Raw genomic sequence first — 19,735 nt, 5'->3', positions numbered from 1 at the left:
TCTTTTCTTTTCGTTAACGTGATGATCTCTTTCTACTGGGCTACAAACTGTCTCTCATGTGCTTTCCCAAGAATTGGGGGCAACGGAGATGCTATACCATCTCTTTTGCTACAGCGGAGCCCGGTCTTCCGCACAACAGTTTCGACAGTAGCTAATGCGGGAAATCCAGCGGTCGAGCTTGCAGAAGGAGTCCTTCCCATGACTACTAGCAAATAATCCCAGTGCTCCTTGCGAAAAAACAAGAGGGCTCGCAAACGAGCAAACGAGCTTTTCTAGCTTCGGCCTATCCTATGTTTTCCTTTATCCATGATACGGTCGTTGACACTGCGATATGATATCCTCATAAAATTAGTCACTTCATACCAATCCAATCCATTGTTATTTTTTCTTGCAAAACAAGTCATTTCACTCTTCGTGAATAATATATTCTTGTGGTTGCTATGCAGTAGCAAATAAAGTGGATTCTTTTCGCCCCTGTGCTGTTCGATGTCAGTGCACGTTAAAGAACCCCAGGTGGTCGAAATTTCTGGAGCCCTTCACTACGGCGTCCCTCATAGCCTCAGTTGCTTTGGGACGTTAAACCCCAATAAACCAATAAACCAAATCAAACAATGGGTACCAGGTATAGAACATCTACTAGCTCCACGTTTTTTGAAAACCTCTTTTTTTGGCGGGCGTATCACACAAGCTAGTAAAGTTGGACCCAACCCCTGAAGAGACACGCTTTTTCCACCCACTTTTAACAATAGCAGCAGATGGACATAGTGGCGATATATGTATTTCGCGGGAGAGTTACTTCACTTACTACAGTTGCCCTTTATTCCAAGCCATAGATAACTGCAAATACTTTATGCTTATGGAGGCTTAACGACCCAAAGCGACTCATGCTATGAGGGACGACGTAGTGGAGGGCCTCGCAAATTTTGACCACCTGGGGTTCTCTACCTTCCACTGACATCTCACAGTACACTGTATTCTAGAACATTGCCTCCACCGAAATTCTACCGCCGCGGCCTTGATTGAACACGTCTTTCGCGTCAGCAGCCGAGCCCCATAAGTACTGAGCCAGTGCGTCGGTAAAAATGCAAATGTCACGTGAGTGGACGAAGATGCCATGATTCCGTCGTATTACAGTTCATGGCGTAACTTTGATGTACTTGTTTTCTACTCATAGAATAGCACCTAGTTAAAGTGGTTGTGAAGAAATATCATTAATTCAGCTAACAAAAGAACAGAAATTCTTGAATTTGTGCTCTGTGAGGATAGTACTACCGTTATATATCTATCGTTTCAAAAACTCTATGCAAAAAAAAAACTGCCTTTGCCGAAATTCAGTTTTCTGTTTTAAAAGCGTTCGCTATCTTAATTTAGGTTTTCATACCCTACAAATGTCAACAAAGCATATTTGAGTGGCAACAGTTTAAGAACGCAATATGTTCATATAAAACAGTATAACAGTCATTGAATTTGTTTTGCTATTACCATTTTTAGAAACGTGAAAAGGGCCTCCCATTCGTTCTCTATGGCAGTCTTAACTGCTGGATGCTACGGATGGAAACACGTTTACTGAAATGTTTGTTTGCATGTCAGGGGGATGAAATATTACCTTCAATATTTCCATATTATTTTACAAATTTTAACTTTTAAAAATTTTTCTCTGAGAATGTTGCAGACGGCAACTGCGTAAGCTTTCTGGGGCGAGGATTCATCCCAGCCTATCAGAGTTTGTGCGCATGCATGGGCAAACGAGTTGCATGTATTAGAAGACAAGTAAGGCAAATCTTTAACTATGTGTTAGAACGCGACAATCGCAGTTGCTAACAAAACCAGGATTCATCTTGTAGCCAGGGACCTCATTTAGTTTGTTTTATAATTATGGCGGAGTGCCTTTGCCATCTTGCTGCATGAAACTGGGCGTGTCAATTGGAGATGAAGGTAAACCGATAACTGAACGTCAACACGATGGTATTGAGCATTATGTACGCTTCCACATGGAATAGTCGCAAGCGGCAGGATAGGTACATGCGGTTGCACTAGCTGTTTTGTTTTCGTTTCGGCTCCTTTGGACACATTCGCCATGGCTTTTTTAGTGCAACATATATTTGCGGCCTACATCCTCAGAAATGTTATTAATGCTCTTCGCCGTCAGTGTAATATTAGACCTTTCTTATACTCCGCGATCTTAGTCGACTGGAGACACAAATTTTCGAATTGATGCTGCTAAAAACCGTTCATAAAGAAAAATGACAGGTAAAAGAAAAATTAACGCAGTATGATGTAGAAGCTCGTCCAAGAATCCGCCTTAACAGTGATAATAGGCTGCGAAGGTAAGTAGCAGGTGACTGTGAATGAAACAGCGCAAAAGTAAGTCGAATGACAAAAGATGAAGATGCACACAGACGAGCTTCCAGGTATACAAAGATTTTTCATGGCCTTCCCAACCATACAATTCGAAGCATTTGGCTAATCTAAGGAAGTCGTCGGCTGTCGCTGACATATTCATAGATTTATCAGAAATGTTAAAGAAAATGAGCGTGCCCTCCACCATGGGAAGGACACCTTAACACCGCAGCGTACTTTAGTTGCGAAATGGCATACTTCAAATGAAAAGAAATGATCACCACAAATGGTGGCAAACAAAAGGGCACAGATTTCATCATTAGTGAAGATTCTTCCTGACGAACTCGAAATTAAGCTAGCCATTAAACGCATTTACTGGAACCAGATATGTTTCATTTATAATGTAGAAAACGCTTCTTATAGGGCTAAAGCGCTAATTTTACGACCAGTCTGCGGAAACACTAAAATAATTCATCAATAAAACACGGCAACTAAAGTGAACACTTCACCGTCCCCACCGCGTCCCCGTTGTAAACTGTTTTTCGGCATGTTTACTAATACGCAGCTTCATGCCAAACTGAGGAATCGTCTCAAGCCGGATGTTATCAGGTGATACGTATTTGCTGATATTTACGGAACTGTGGCTGAGAGATGACACGTGTGAGATCAACGTGCCTCGAAATCGGCTGAATTTTGACCACTTTCACTGTGATCCAAAAATTCGCGAGGAGGAGATGCACTGGTTACTGCTACCAACACCATGTCATGACCACTCGTAAACATTTTTATAGTAATCATTTGGCTGATCTATCGAGCTTTACCGCAATTATTTGATGTGGTACAACTCGATAGCTTAAGTTGGAGGCCACCACGCAACGCCCCTGATTTGTGCCGCTCAGGGTATGGCGACAAAACTATGTTAAGCATGCACTTCTGAATGCTCAGACCCCTTTTTCTGTGAATTTCAACCAGCCGATTATTAACTAGCATACACTTGCATACTGATTAACTAAGCCAGCTGAAAAGCGAGAAATGAATATTTTATTTGCACTTTAGCCTTACTCATCAGTAAATATTCTAGATTTAACATCACCGTGCCATTCTCAAACTCTGTCCTTCTTCACCTGCGAAAATTAAATACTTAGAAAGGTCACCCACACGTTTTCTAATTTCATTTACCAATAAGCAGCGCCAGAACGTTCCAAAAGTCTAAGCCTTCATAACAGGTATTCTGGTACCCTCAATAAAACATCAGGACACCCATTCATTGATATATAATGAGCTATCATCTTTCATTCGCTCTTTTCGACGTCTTCACTAACGATCTTAATGTTCCCATTCGTTTTCTCCCTATTGTCATAGGACACCGAATTTTTGTCACCACTTTCTCTGTAACTGCAACACTCTCTCGAGCAGATGGTATTCAACTTACATCAATGTAATAGTAGATATATGTAATAAACTAATTAAAACTTTTTAACGAGCATCAAGTTTCTGCTGTGAATTTCTGGTTTCTTTGTATTTAGTTGCTTTCCCCGAAGGCTATGCTAAACCACAGATGCTTTAACAGAGCTTCATCATTAAAATACATTCCTATATCAGCAAGTGTACCGCTCTAAGTCATGTAACATTTCCTCTCTGAATTCACGCAGCTTCTGAAGGATGCTAATTTTTTTTTTCGTGTCAATCAACGTTGATTCCCTTCGTACTTTTCCTTTAACACCCACAAGGCAGTTTATCTTCATGGTCTGCATCTGAACATTGGCCTCAATATCTAAACTTCCGCCATATTTTTAAACTTTCAAAAGCATCCAACAAATTTCGCACCGATGCTTACATTCGAACTTTCTCAACTAAACTTTTCCCCTAACATCTCATTATTTCTCCAAAAAAGTGTGACCCACCGCTTCCAGTGCATTGATATTAACGGGCAGTCTTTTAATTTAGGGCCCGTAAGTTCACACGTACCATATCACTCTCTCATAGGTCCTCTTCAGTCCTTAACATATATAAACGGCTTCTTGCAGAAATTGTACTGGAATGTCTGTGAGTTTGCCAGAGAATGCGAAATTTACCGCTCCGGTGCTTACATTTCTAACCAAAACACGCTTCAGGAGGCTCTTCACCGGAATAAAAAGTAATGCGGTGATTAGCTAATGGCTTTTGCTGAGAAAAACAAGTTCAAATGGTTTGACGAGATGCATGACCCAAGTGCAGTTGCCTACTAAGGCGGTAATAATCGAATAGGGCCTATTCCATTCTGTCAAAACTGGGGTATCATCGTAAGTCACGCCTCATTGTTCGGCAAGCATGTTACTAACGTATTTTAATAACCAAATAAACTTTTGGTTCTTCCAAACACTGTTAATGTCCCGCATTTTGAGTCAAAAATTAATCTCTTAAACAACATGTTAAGATCACAACAGGAATTTGCATCCCCCATTTGGAGCTCCAGGGAATCTTCTCTGATCGATGCAATTAAGCAGCCGAGATTTGCTTCGTGTTTCATGCATTCCGATATTCATTCGAAGTCACCGTTTCCTGCATGAAACTCAGGCCAACATCTGAAGCCTTTGTACTTGTTGCAATCTCCCGACATTAGCACTTTATCGAATATTTAATTCCACTTCACTTGGACAAGAACCTTATATGCGCGAGATATGCCAATAATGTTCTATTCCATCGATCATCCCCTCCAACTTACTCCTTCACGCACTCCCACTATACCCTCGAGCATCTCTTTTTCTCCACGAGCTGCCGCAGACTGTTATCTGGCAATCATTCCTCAACGCCAATATCGAAAATCATATGTTTATGTGACAACTTCTACTACAACTTGATGTTTACTTTACCCGTTATGTTGTACCCGAAAAGAGGCCTTCTACCTAAATAAATGAAATAAAATGACATCAGTGATGTCAAAGCTTCTAGCAGCTATTTTCACTATAGTGTTTCAGCACAGATCGAGTGATGTGAATTGACTAACAACCTTGAAAATAAATATCACTATAGTTACACAAGCAGCACACAATGCTGCGTAGGTACAATTGCGTAGGTGCAGCGGAAGAAACCTTATCTTTGCATGAAACACCAGTTTTATAGGAGAAAAAAATGTACACCGCTGAGGGCGAAAAAAAATTCATTATTTCCACTTCTCAAAGTTGCTACTTATAACGGCTGAACATATCAAATTTTGCGCAACTTGAATCTTATTAATGTAATGATACTTGAACTTTTCTTTATGATGAAGGAAAAAATCTCTCTGAGGTTTTGTAATTTTTGACCAGTAAACAACACATAATTGTTTAAAAGTTACTGGTTCAAACAAGCACAGTTCTTCGTACGATAACAGGGCATATGGTTTGAGATCTTGACGCACACATAAGCTCCTTCTGAAGGCTTTTTTTGCCACAGCTGAAAAATTTGTACTTCTGGTTGTGTAACTAGCGTGTCTACATTTTAACATTTCAAATTGCGAAAAGCGGACTTGTTTAATTCACCTAGCTTAACAGTAGCCGGCGTAGTGATAAAAAATTCCCTTAAATTTTCCCACTAACACCCTGCCCAAGCACATTTATTCATGTTGATTTCGACTTGGATGTCATTAAACAGCGTTTGTTTCCTTAACTACTCTACCCGCTAGCGGTCTCTTACCATTACATTTAGCACTTTTATTTCCATAGCTCGCTGCCTTATCCTTAACTTAACCGGAACCCCTTTCTTTAGCCTCCACAATTCTGCCAATAGTTGACTACCGATAAAATACAACTTTTGTATACCTTTCTTTTGAGGGATAATAGTAAACTCTCATTTATGATCTGAGAGAACATGCAATATGCACTCCACCAAATTCTAATTCTTCTAGTTATTTCCTTCTCATGATCCGGATCAGCTGTCCCTACCTTCACACAGTAGGCGTATCCATTTCCAACACCTCGCTACCAATTGCGAACTGCTGTTCCCTTGCTAGACTGTCGAACTTTACTTTGGTTTTCTGCATGTGAATTTTTAGACCCACCCTTTTGCTCTGCCTGTCTAATCTATCATAATGCTTGGAAGTTATTCTCCTGAGTGATTTAACTGGGCAACGTAATCAGTGAATCGCGGATTACTCAGGTATTCTTCATTAAATCTTATCCCCAACTGTTCTGGATTCAGGCATTGAAATACCTCATAATATTAGGCGGTGAATAGCAATGACGAGATCTTGTCTCCCGGCCTGAAACCCTTCCTTATTGAAATTTTTATTGCTGACCTTACAGAGGACTATGGTATCTGTGCAGATGTTCTTGATATTTTCCAGTATTTTCACATTAGACTCTTCTACATACTGATTCCACAATGCCTGCTTGACTGCTGAGGTTTCAACTGAGTCAAATGCTTTCTCGTAATCAATCAAGGCTATATTAGTGGTTGACTTTGTCTGTTCGTCTGCGCATTTTTTATCACCTTATTCATTGTGGACTTAAGGTCTAATATAAAATTTCCTTTACGAAAATCTGCCGGATCAATTGGTAAATGAAGTGTGAGGTTGCGCTGACGCTACTAGTGATTACCTTATTAATTACCTTGTAGGCAACGGACAGTAGACTGATCGCATTGCAATTTTTTATAACTTTAAGGTCTGCTTTATTATGAATTAAGATAATGTTATCGTTCTTCCAAGCTTCCGATCATTACGATATCGATTAGGATATGTGTTTTTTAGTTTTGCTTTGGCTCCTCTTCACTAGTAGCGTGCAAGTTTTTAAAATTTACCGTTTTCACAGTATGCACAAATATTTCGCATTTCGTATCATTTGCTTTGGCCAGGTGTGTGCCTTCGATATCCGTTCGAATACTTATACTGTGGGTACTAGATGACAAGGGATTTCATTATTAGCCTTGTTTTCACTTACCTCTGCTGAACGCAAATGCACAGAAATTATGCGGTGCATTATAGGTTGTGTATTCTTCCTAAGGTGTCCTAACTTGCTATAAAGTACTTATTAAAAAGCTCTCACTCTATCTAGTCTACAATAAAAGCTGAAGAACAAGTTAAATTTATATTATTTACCTTATGTATTGACCTCAGTGAAAAACCTGTATCATGCAATAACCACATACACGTTTCTTCAACAAATGCCATATATTCTTAAATGATTATATATTTGTCATACAAATCGGGTGCAAGGCTATTAAAATTGCATGATAATTCTATGAGAAGGCCTCTATGAGGTTATTGCATCATGCCGCTTTTTCAGTTGGTTCGCAATTAGCTTAACGGGATCCAGGAAGCTCTCTTTGAAAAGGACTGTTACACAGTAAACGAGTGCTTCATAGAGCTTCTTTTTGAATAGAAAACAATTTTCTTCTCGATATTTCAGGAATACGCCGGGAAACACTATTCCATTTTGTTTACCATAGCTCCCACATACTGCAACGCTCGTATAAAATATAATACCGACGTATGCAAGCCCATCATCAATACAGTATGTGCTTCAGATGTATCCTTTATACTGTTTTCCGACGTACAACCCACATAGCGTATTTTAGGAGTTCAATTTAGAAAACCATTTACATCGAAGACTTCGAACTACAGTGATTTAGCAATACTGAATTATGTTCCCCAGCGTTCCCTCAAAACAGCGTCACTGAGGACATTTTTTCCCCGGTTTGATTGGTGACAGTGGCATTGCGCTTTAGCACTTTAGAATTTCACTATATTTTTAAGTTATTCAAGGGTACGGCAACAACTATGATATCTGATCGCCTAGATTAAGGCAAGAGCACCTTTCATGCCAAGTCATCAGATGTCTTGTTATCTGCATAAAATTACGTTATGATTTTAGTCAAACTGCTCCGAGCTAAACTCAGCATCTCTAAAAGAACCCATGTAATGGCCGTCTGTTGCGACTATTTTCTTGTTCTGATTGTTATTGGGCGCACAAAATTTTAAGTTTAAAGAGAAAACGTTTATTGTGACAGTGACACTCCGCCAAATGTTTTTAAGAGGTGGTTAATACACACTCCCGGTCTGAACACGAGTCATGCGAACTGCAACTTTATTTCAGAGACTTTCTCTTAAAGAAAAGACTCCTCGGACCAACACAAAAAGATTCTTGTAACTTCGCTTTCTCGCTGTTAACTGAGCCATATTTGAGTCATTATTTATTTTTCTTCAGCTTTGGTTGCTTTCTTGCCATCCTTCGTGCTTTTTTTAGCTGCGAAAAAAACTAAAACCCATCAACAATGCCTCAGCGTTATTCTGCGGTGCAGTGAAGGTCTGAGAGCAATGATTATGTCGTTTTTTTTTGTTCAGTATACCTCAATATTACCGCTTTCTACGTAGTTGCTGCAACTATCGACCTTATGCAAAATTGCTGCGATCTATCGGAGAAAAGAAGAACCAGTGGAAAGCCGCCATGTTGAAGGATGACGAATGCTCGTTCCGCCTTTGGTTCCGTATATCTGCTCTCTGGATTTAGGCTTGCCCTGCGTTAACTTCCTTACTGCTGTGCTGACTCGAAAATCTTATTTCCTGTCACTTGAGCCTGTAAACATGACTGAATGGTCAGTCGACCTGTTTCTGCTACCCAAGTTTCCAAGTGACTTCGCATACGCTTACTACGCGTCGAAAACACTTTCCGAATGCCACCGGGTACGGAGCTACAAGTTTTGAAGCGAAAAGCTTCACTAGGCTAGTCGACACCGGTTCTGGCGTGCGCCGTGATCAATTTTAGCCACATCTGCGCGTGCGCGAGTTCGCCGCGTCACGTCACTGGAGAGGTGCACGTGGTAGCGGAGCCGCCGCCGAGCGCGGCTCCGTCGGTCGACCTTCGCCGTGTTTACCGAGTGTGCAACGGCGCCCGCTCAGCTTCCTAGTATGACGCTCACCGAAGCTTTTCGCTGATATCCAGGCTTAATCTAAGCTAAGCCATGGCCAATTTTTTTTATGGAGTCCTACGTCAGTTTGCCGACGCTGAACACCAAGAAATGTACGAAGCAAGTGTAGTTTTCGTTTACTGCTAAAAATGCGCGCATTTCGGTTTAGTTTGAGTCAGTTTTTATTTGGTTTGATACTTTTCGCGAACGGGCGTGGCACTTGAATTGCTGTTGTTGTGGTAGAGTTTTCTGTGTGTTGCGTCGGCACCGAAAGCAAACGATAGTAAACTTCACGCTCATGTTGGTAGTGTCGAAAAAAGTGGCCTCTCAACATGCGACGCTTTTTATTTTCCTTGAAAAGTTCATACAGCTTTTGTTTGTTTGCCCTAGTGCTCTAGTGCCCAGAGCCCCTAGTTTGCCCTAGTGCCCTAGACAGAGAAAGAAAACACGTTATTATTATTACCGGGCACATGGACTCCTAGATCCCCGCACGACCCCACTACACAAATGGTTTACCATTCTTGGACTATCGCCGTTAAAAACACGTAGCCCGTGTATGCAGCAGTGTCTATAGTTTTACCACGACGAGCAAACAGTTGTGCACTGAGATTTTTGGAGGATTCTACACGCGTTATGCATATGCATTCCCGCTAGCGTGTTCGCCAAATGCAGCCGGTACAGCCAGCGATGACAGCGCCGCCCACCGACAGGTAGCAGCCACCAGTAAGGCTCGTTATAAATATCCATTCAGAACGACAGCTTGGCATCGCCGCTATGGCGCAGTGGTTATTCTGCTTCCGGCAGCCGAGCTGAACGGATCGCAGGGTCATGGGCTCCAGCGGAGCAGCGATAGCGGCCTTTGACGGCCGCGGAAACAGGATCGATGACTGCGGTGATAAGGATTATAAGATTATTTTGCCGACACTGCCAACAGGACGTGTTGTTTTCAACACCGTTTTTCTTCACGGCGACGTGCGAGCGAGGCCGTTCCGGGTCGAGGATTTCCGAGACGCCCTGGCCGAGACCGGTATGCTCCCCGACGTGGTCGCGTTGGGGGCGTACCAAATCAACCACGTGTGGGCGGTTACCCTGCGGAACACGGAGGCAGCAAAGAAGTTGCTAGCCTTCAACGAGCTGCAAGTTAAAAAACGCCGCTGCCTCATTATCGACCCGGAAGACCAGCAGGTAAAGCTGCGGCTACACTGGATGCTTCACGGTGTGGCCGACGACGACATTCGGACGGCATTCGCGGCGTTTGGCAAAGTGACCGACGTTACGCGTGAGCGGTGGCGGATACAAGGCGTCAATGACAAGAGCTCAACGACAAGAACGGTCCTACTGAAGTTGAAGCCCGGCTTGAAAGTGGATGACCTGCCACACCAGGTACGTGTCGCCGGAGAGTTGGCTCTTGTCGTAGCGCCTGGGCGTCCAATGCAGTGCTTGCGCTGCCATGGTACAGGCCACGTGCGGCGTGAATGCAAGGTTCCCCGCTGTACGAAATGCCGGCGGTACGGCCACGCGGATAATGAGTGTGTCCGCACTTATGCGGTGGCTACGGGCGGGGCGTCGAAAGACGACTCTGCGGAACTCCTGATGGATGTAGTAGAGGCTGAAGAATCTGCGAAAGGCATAGAGGAACCCGAAACGCAAGCAGGATCGACGGGCTCTTCGATGCCGGACGCCAGCCGATGCCGGACGCAGCAAGCCGCTGCCGGACGCAGCGATGCCGGACGCAAGCCTGAGGGGGCAGAACCTACTAGAAAGGAGACGGAGGCGTCGAGCGGTGAAGTAAGCGTGCCAGCGCTCCAAGAAACCGAGCCAGCGTCTCTGACCGAGGAGAACCTTGACCAGAGCGGCGCCCGCACGACCGGCGTCCCTGCCCCAGCGAAGCGGCCACACGCCCAGACCGGAACCGAAGACGACAAGGCGGAAGCCCCCAGCGTCGAAGAGCCGCCGGCAAAAACGACCCAAGGACGGCGGTCGTCCATCCGGACACGATCAACTGTGTCGACGGAGAGGAGAGCCCTTGACAAGCCGCCCCCGCTGCCAGGCTTGGCACCAGCACCGGATGGCTCCGGTGTCAACGATGTCGTCTAGCCAAGCGCTAGACGTGAAGGGTAAGCACCATGTTCCCGGCCTCTTTCTTCTGCATTAAAATGGCTCCTGCGTTCCCCATGAAAGTCGGTACACTTAATGTCAGGGGACTGGCAAGTAAGAAGAAGCAGAGCCAGGTGTACCGCCTTTTAACTGAGCACGACATTGACGTCCTGGCAGTGCAGGAAACGAAAATTGACGGGGAAGAGGAGACCGGGAGCATGGTGAGACGTTTCACGTCTAGGTTTTTTGCAGTTGTCGCCCACGCTGTAGGAACGTCTGCGGGTTGTGTCATCTTTGTAAAGAATGTACCGGGACTTGAGGTTCAGGCATATACGGCGTGTCCTTCGGGTCGATTTGTTTTGGTTGACCTCCTGTACGACAAAACATATTGGCGCATCATTTGTGTGTAAGCCCCAAATGCGGTGGATGAGAGGACAGCGTTTTTTCAAAGCGTACAAAAGCACTTCAGTTGCGAGAAATGCCTGATCGTAATGGGTGACTTCAATTGCGTCCTGAGGGGCTGTGACAAAACCAGTGCAAGGGCATTTAGGGACAGAAGCACTGAAGTACTCTCAGAAATTATAGACACGTGCAACCTCGATGATGTGGCCGAATGTTTAGAAGGCGAGCGTTGTGTGAGACTCACTCATTTTCAACGGTCAAGCCATGCACGGCTAGATCGCATTTATGTGTCACCGAACGTTATTTCAAAATGCAATAGCTACAATGTAGTACCGGTATCATTTTCGGATCATTGTTTAGTGAAGTGTGGGATAGGGACAAAGAAACGAGGAAATCAGTTTTCTTGGGAAATGTGGAAATTAAATAATAAGCTCATTACAGACGACATCTTTAGCAGGAAAGTAAACGAAGAAATCAGTAAATTAAAGCCGAGCGGGGAACTGAAAGTATGGCAGCAGTGGGAACTTTGCAAACAACAAATAAAAATAGCAGCAATCGAAAGGTCAAGTTGCATACGACAAGAGGAGAAGCGTGAGGAGGACAATTTAAGATCTTTACTAGCTAGACTTCTCGAAAGAGAAAGCGAAGAGCCTGGCAAATGGATGGATGACATTAGGAAAATAAAAAATAAGATTGAACTCTTTGAAGAAGAACGCTATCGTGGCGCACTGGTGCGGGCTAGGGCGCAAGATATAGCTGATGGGGAGACACCTTCAAAACGAGCGCTAGGAATGGAAAAAACGCATGCTCAACGAAACCACATTGAACAGATTGAATGGGGCGGGGCGTTATCTGGAGAAAGCAGGCATATCCAGCAGGCATTTCTTGAATATTATCAGGCGCTGTTTGCAAAGCAAGAAGTGGATGTGAGCGCATTCAAGGAAAAGTTTCTTGGCGCTTTGCCGCGATTAGATGACGAACAGAAAGAAAGGCTGCAGCTGTCGATAACTGCGTCGGAGGTCGAGCAAGCGATAGAAAATTTGAACCTGGGAAAATCTCCTGGACCTGATGGGTTAAGCGCCGCTTTTTACAAAGCACATAAACGCGAAATAGTGCCAGTACTGACAGCAGTTTTTAACGAAGCCTATAAAGAAAATGAATTGCCCCCGTCTTATGGTAAATCCCATACAGTGCTAATCCCTAAATCCGATGACGCAGAAAAGTTAAAGCAGGTCACAGCATATCGTCCTATCGCCCTCACAAACGTGGATTATAAAGTTTTCATGAAGATTTTAGCCTGTAGACTACAGTCAGTAATTCAGGATATAGTCGGTCCCCACCAGACGTGTGGGATCAAGGGACGCTCTATTGTTTCCAATATTCATAAAGCGAGGTGTGTGCTGGAATGTTGTGATTACACAAATAGCTGTGTAGCCATCCTTCAGCTAGATCTTGAGAAGGCATTCGATTGTGTTTCGCACGATATCCTGTTCTGCATACTCGACCATGTGAATTTAGGGTCCATTATTTGTGAGGGAGTGGCCTTGGCGTACCGGAGCTGCACGACAAGATTAATTGTAAATAAGAGTTTGGGGGTCCCCATTAGCCTGCAGCGTTCGGTGCGCCAGGGTTGTCCCCTCAGCCCTCTTCTATTCTGCATTTACATTGAAGCGTTGTGTTTGAATATCATGGAAAGTGAAAAAATTCGAGGATTCCAGCTACAGGCAGCAGAAGTTAAGCTGCTGGCTTATGCGGATGATGTCGCGGTGTTCACAGTGAACCGGGAAGGTATAACCGAGGCCGTGGCATGCGTAAAAGAATTCACCAAGATCACCGGTAGTAAAGTGAATTGGTCAAAGTCCCTGGGGCTGTGGCACGGAGAATGGCCAACGAAGCCCGGCAATTTTGCAAACGTGTCCTGGGTGACGACCCCAGTAAAGTACTTAGGCGTTCCACTGGATGGTTATCGCGATAGCGATTCATACTGGAAAGCACAGACGCAAGCCACGCGTGAAAAGGTGGAAAGGTGGAAAGGGCGACACCTTTCAATTTTCGCAAGGGCCACAGTGTGCAATCTGTTTTTTATGTCTAGGCTGTGGTACGTGATGCAAGTGTTGCATTGTGCAAGGATGCACGTACAGAGACTGCACCGGATCTTTGCCGTTTTTGTGTGGGCTGCGGACTGGGAACGCTGTAGCCGGACCAATTTGTTTAGGCGGGTGAAGGATGGCGGCCTGAGTCTGGGTCACTTATTTCTGCGGCAGATTGTAAGCAGATTTTGTTTTGTGCGCGATGTAAGCGATCCGTTTTTGCGCACTGTGTGCCAATTAAGGCTCGGAAATGCACTGCCGGACTTTGTTGTCACAACCGAAAGGTTCTCGGGACGTATTTTTGGTTACTTTAGAGAGGTTGTCGTGAGTGTTCGATTCCTGTCTGTTCGATTTTCGTATGAATATTTATCTTCTGTTAGCAGGAAGAAGTTGTATAAAGATTTGTGCGATGTAGTTCTTCCACAACCTATGTACAGGGCCTTATACAATGGAGGCCAGGGACGCGACGTACTTAAGCGTGTGAAGGCGATGCAGGTGCCGCCAAGTGCAAAAACTTTTTTCTTTAAATTACATACCGGAACACTACCAGTAAAGGAATTCTTGGAAAGGAAGCAGTTATTTCTACCTTGGGGATCACATTGTTTAATTTGTAAACAACCAGAAACAATAGACCACGTTTTTTTGCACTGTTGGGAGGGGGTATACTTTTGGGACATTTTGCAACGGACTTTAAAAAAGGAATTTCCGCTCGACGCTCATGGTATTCGGTACTTGCCTGTGGAGAGTGAGGATGGGACACCATTCGACCTCATTATGCTAATGGGCCTCCATTGTATTTGGCGCTCCAGAATGGCAGGATATCATTGCGATCCTGATGCAAGGCCTGCACGGATCTATTTTCGGGAGTGCATGCATAAGTATATTGAAGTTCAGAAACTTGCTCCTGAAGCTCCCGAGTGGCTCGAAAGAGTCGAGCCTTTGGTGACGCTTAAGGAGTTTTAATATGATGTGTTGTTAATTATTGCTCATTGCGCTCTGTAAGTGTATTTGTGTACTGTGGTTCTTGCCGAAGTCAGGCAATAAATAAAAAAAAAAAAAAGCTATGGCGCAGTGGATTAGAGGCACGTGTTGCGTATGGGAGGTCGGCCGTTCGACTCCGCTCTCTGCACTGTAATTTTATTTTTTTTTAAATTTCATTTCTTAATTTTTTTCCCTTTTAGGTCGCAAATCGTGATGCTTAGTGCCATATAACGCCGTTTAAGCATTATTTAGGGAATAATTATTCCTTTTAGGTAAGCCGTTGTGACAATCTTCAGTCACCGCGATCAATTCACCGTGGTTTCAAGCCTTGTGGCTGTACAGGCTGCAGTTGGCGAATACGCTTCCCGCTACTAGTTGGAACTATGGTACCGCTTCAGCGGCTTCCCTTACGGTCCTTTCTTTTTTTTTTTTACACAACACACGGTTTCGTGGAAACCGGTCGGTTAAGTGAAATCGTTACATGCATACAAGCCGTCGCTCCACAAAATAGGTACCTTTCCATGGTCTAAGAGAAACGATTGACTGACTTGCAGTGCGCAAACGTTCCGTGCCACGGGCACTTGACCCTTGCTGGTGTTTCCGTCGAAACAAATATTCGCACTAAAAACTAACTCGTGTAACCGCTGCGGCGGATAACGCTAGGAGCGACGGTTCGCACAAAACGCGACCCGTACCACTGAACAGCTGATCACGATTACTCTCTTGCGAGGCCGATAATTCACGGGAAATCGCGGGGAATTCACGGGAAATCACTTCACGGGAAATCGCAGGAGAAAAACTACTTTTTTGGGATATTTTCTTCGTGGGTACAAAGCTTATTTCTAATTTCATTTGCTACATGGCGATAACGAAATCTGTTTCGCGATGTCTCGACATGTCGCGACGGTTCTGCAACATTTGTGCCGTGGATGTCGGGGATCGCAGTCCAAAAATAGAAATGCGCTCAAATCAAGCGTCTTTTTTCCCTGGGCTCTTTGTGACCCTTCTGCGTACAGCAAGGCACTAAGCAATATGTGGGCATACTGAGGACGGTGAAACTCGAGTGCGCGCGACGAGCGTATTTCAGTACGCGCTGTGAATCCGGCAGCTATCCTCCAACTTGGCGGATCACGCGCGGCGACCGCTAGATGGCAGTGCATTTCACATAAGGCCTATAAGGCAGTCTTACTGCGAACACCGAAGTTGAGCGTTCCAATGAGCGTTGCGACGCCGTCCAACATTGTGCCTTTACATGAACGCTACCCGTGTCCACTATCCGATCTGGTAGTTGTGGAATCCTGGTAGCGTTGTTTTAGGTCTGATGCCGAGTGACGGCGTGCACAGATGTAAATGATGAGTCGCGTATTGACTACGTGGCGATCATAGTTTGTAAATAGGCGCCGACAGCTTACGCACAACCTAAAAAAAATCATTTTCCAATATTCCTATTAACCTTATGTGTTGTAGACTTTACCGCAGCAAAGGCGCCAGTGCCTGGACTCTTTGTATTCACTGATTATCGCCTTTTAGGGCTGTTGTATTGCAAGGCGACAACATGGGTGCCGTGCAGGTATAGGCACATATGAAAGACGGCTTTTGTCGCTGCCTTTCTCAATAATCCCTTTTCTTGAGACCTCGTCTAACGAAGTCATCGCGGCAACAGTCTTCCCTCTAAATTCCAGCTACCAGCAAAAGCATTCTTTTGTGCGTTCTTGTTGAAAATATTTTCTCGGTATGCCGTGTGCTAACGTTTCCGTAGCAGTATTGAACGCAATTCTTGCATTAACTCCTCTTCCAGCCAATAGGCGTGTGCAACGCAACTGTTCACGACAAGCCCTGGGAAAAGTGGCGGAACGTTACGTACTTCGCCTGCGTCCCTCCTGAGGACAAGGACATGGTCTTCGGAAGAATTTTATAAAGCCTTCTCCGAAATAACGCAGTATTTCGTCAATGTTTCATTATCCGCACACTGCCTAACATTCTCCGATTTATTACAACTCAACATTTTGTGAAGCATATTAAACGGCAACTTAAGCGATGAGTTCAGATTATTCTTGCATGCACCTAAAAAAAAAGAAATTTTATTGCAGAATTGTCGCAGCATAGGGATAGTTTTCGCCCATGACATTCAGAAATAAAATTTAATGAGCAAGCATATTCTGCCGCATTTAAGTTGAGCTTCTGTCCGGGACTGTTTTTTAGCGTTGTTCTTTGAAGCACTGCGAAAAAATGATATACGACAGTTGGCTGTTCTGTTGTTTTAACGCATACCCCTAGGGAGTTTTAAAAGATAGTGGGGTGGCCCTCGGGCAGCCGTCGAGGATTTCAATGGTTGGACGGCTTTTTCGCGCTGAATATGCCACGATGAAGAGCCGTGCAAAAGAAAAAAATTCTGCTGTTTCGGCATTTTCGCTTATGGACCACCAGCCACCACGGAGAAAACACATTTTTTTTTGTACATTCCCCAACTCTATGAATTTCATACTAGGTTTCATTTATTAATGCTTCTGGGATTTTTCGCTCACGGCCAATGCCGCCGACGACGGCTTTTCTGCGACACGGGGCCGTTAACGTCGTCGCGTAAAAATTTGTACGCGCTGATAAGCAATGGCGATTGAATAGCAGGTCATTAAAATTTTGCATTTCAAAATTTTCACGCAAATGGCTCGCACAATTTTCTTATTAATTTGCTATTGAAATATCACTTGGGTATTACCACGTTTCAGTTCCTCTCTGTTGGTAATTTGCTCTATACAATGGAAGTAGTTACCCTCAGTGTTCATAACCAAACGCAACTTCTTCTCCATAGCAAATTTACACTGACAAAAGCAGCACAACTACGGCAAGCAGACGACCTTGATTCTCTGCAGTTAGTCATCAGAATATCTTATTTTTCGCTAATAGATGCCCATCTTCTATTTAGTAATTGAAACGGTGGTTACGTTTTCTGATTTGTAGCTGATTCTACCTCACTGACCACCTTCTATTTACTCACCAACATCTGATGTAAGAATTTCCTTGCTTGGTCGGTATTTCTGTGTCCTAAGCTGTTTCATTGCTACTGGGTTTTTCTGTGCTATTGTGGTTTTGTGATGTTGTTTAGCTGCATACGTTGCTTACTATTTTTTAATGGGTATGAATACTATTATATCTTATTTCGCATAAAAGGCCAACCCCCCCTCCCTCCCTCCCCCGCACACACACACAGTTTTCCCCTGCGGGACGTCTTTCAGTAAAACATATACCAAAGGTTCGATTCTTTAGAATGAAGGTAAACATGAACACGAGCTTGAACTGAGTTTAATGAGTATTTAATAAAATCATTGGACGTGCGTGACTCAAACACGCTAAATAAGGAATATTTATAGCATTTAGTCCATAATGCTATAGGTTGAAATGCCATTCACATCGCGCCACACTCATGATTGTAGTGGCATTATCCCTATTTCTAATCACAATGAACTGAGTTCACCACAACTCATTCGGACAGGAAATCTTTTGCGCTGATCTCAATCTCTGACGAAGACAAGCATGGAATTTCACTAGAAACTTTTTATCCTGTCGCAAACGGCTTGTTTCAACCTTTGTCTTGCTGCGTACCTCTAAGGCACTTTCATTTCAATTGATGCCGTTTCCACCGCCATTACTCACTGACTCTCAAGGATGCTGTCCTTACACGCGTGTTTTTTGGTATAGGCTTGCCAAGCTATAAGAGTAGTGCTGTAATCCGCATAATTTCAAAACGCCATTTAAACAGCGTTGAAGAAATAATAAACTTGAGTACGGCTTCAAAGGAGCGAAAATGATGTATATGTGTGAAGACATTGTCATGAAAGTAACGTGCAGATAACTGCGTTAAATCTGGATATACATCCAGTAAAAAATGAACAATAGCCAACAGATAAGAACAAGCTCAACATACAAGAAAACAGAGGTCATTTCTTCTGTTAATGTGGCATGGCTACTGTTTTAAACAGCTACCCGCCGCGGTGCGTCTGATTAATGCGTTAGACTTGTGAGCCTGAGTATCCCAGTTAAAGACGGGCCGCGCCGGCCACATTGCTATGCAGGCGAAACACAGAAGACACTCGTGTGTTGCGCGATGTCAGCACGCGTTTAAGTTCCACAGGTGGTCGAAATTTTTCCGAAGCCCTCCAGTACGGTACCTCGCCCTCGTCTTTATTTTACTCCATTTTCATTCCTTCCCTCACGGCGAACGTTATCCACCGAAAAATAAGACAGCTACCGCCCCTGTTCTTTTCGCGTGATTCGGTTATTTTTTTTAAACAGCTGTTTTGAGAATTGTGTTCACGTATAGCATGTACTTTTTCTTAAGAAGCAAGCCGGTGGGGTTTAGAAGCACGTCAGCAAGCCGCTTTCCAACTCGTGCCTACTATTGTAAATTATCTCACGGTTCCATTGTTATTAAAAGCATGAAAGTAAATAACGGAAAAATATAGGCATACCGGCGCTCAAGTGGTTGCCTCTGATAAAGTACATTTTATTGTTTTTGATTTCAGTGTACAATTGATCGTTTGCAGTTAATGCCCCATGCAGTCAGTGGCATATTAATAACGTGTTATTTCGCAGTATACATACTGATGGAATCACCCTTGAACAATATAATTTCGACATGAACGCGACGATTGTACTCAACTTGTTTTTTTTTCGCAAACTTAGCGCTTAAAAGCGGGATGCAAAATTACCAGCTGCCGTTCGTGCTGAAAATTTTGCTATGCATTGTGTACCTGACCATGGCACTGAAAATGATTATCAAACCAGCGCTCATAGAGAGCACCTGAGGCAAGTATTTGCTTTTTTCACATGTACAGAAATGTACAGCAGTCCAGCGGTTGTTTTCAGTACACTGAACTAAACTGAGTTTGAAGGTACCCTAGTTTGAGTGCGATCCTTATCGCGCTTCTTGACGCACCTTTGGTACAGATACTAAAATGGCTATT

The 19,735-nt window shown here is 43.8% G+C and overlaps 1 protein-coding gene and 1 pseudogene across 1 annotated transcript; both read left to right on the top strand.

The window, feature by feature from the left end:
• The window catches only part of LOC149333490 (cystatin-2-like), a 28,645-nt pseudogene extending 11,953 nt beyond the window's left edge, over positions 1–16,692 (top strand).
• LOC149333491 (uncharacterized) lies at positions 10,123–12,404 on the top strand. The gene is made up of 2 exons (XM_089558694.1): positions 10,123–11,321; positions 11,405–12,404. Exon 1 carries the CDS (start codon positions 10,234–10,236, stop codon positions 11,299–11,301), a length of 1,068 nt encoding a protein of 355 aa, XP_089414820.1. The 5' UTR covers positions 10,123–10,233; the 3' UTR covers positions 11,302–11,321; positions 11,405–12,404.
• Positions 16,693–19,735: the final 3,043 nt, after the last annotated feature.

This window comes from Amblyomma mixtum, chromosome 8, assembly GCF_055824585.1.
Source record: "Amblyomma mixtum isolate Tamu chromosome 8, ASM5582458v1, whole genome shotgun sequence".
Lineage (NCBI taxonomy): Eukaryota > Metazoa > Arthropoda > Arachnida > Ixodida > Ixodidae > Amblyomma > Amblyomma mixtum.
This window is presented reverse-complemented; position numbering and strand designations above follow the sequence as displayed.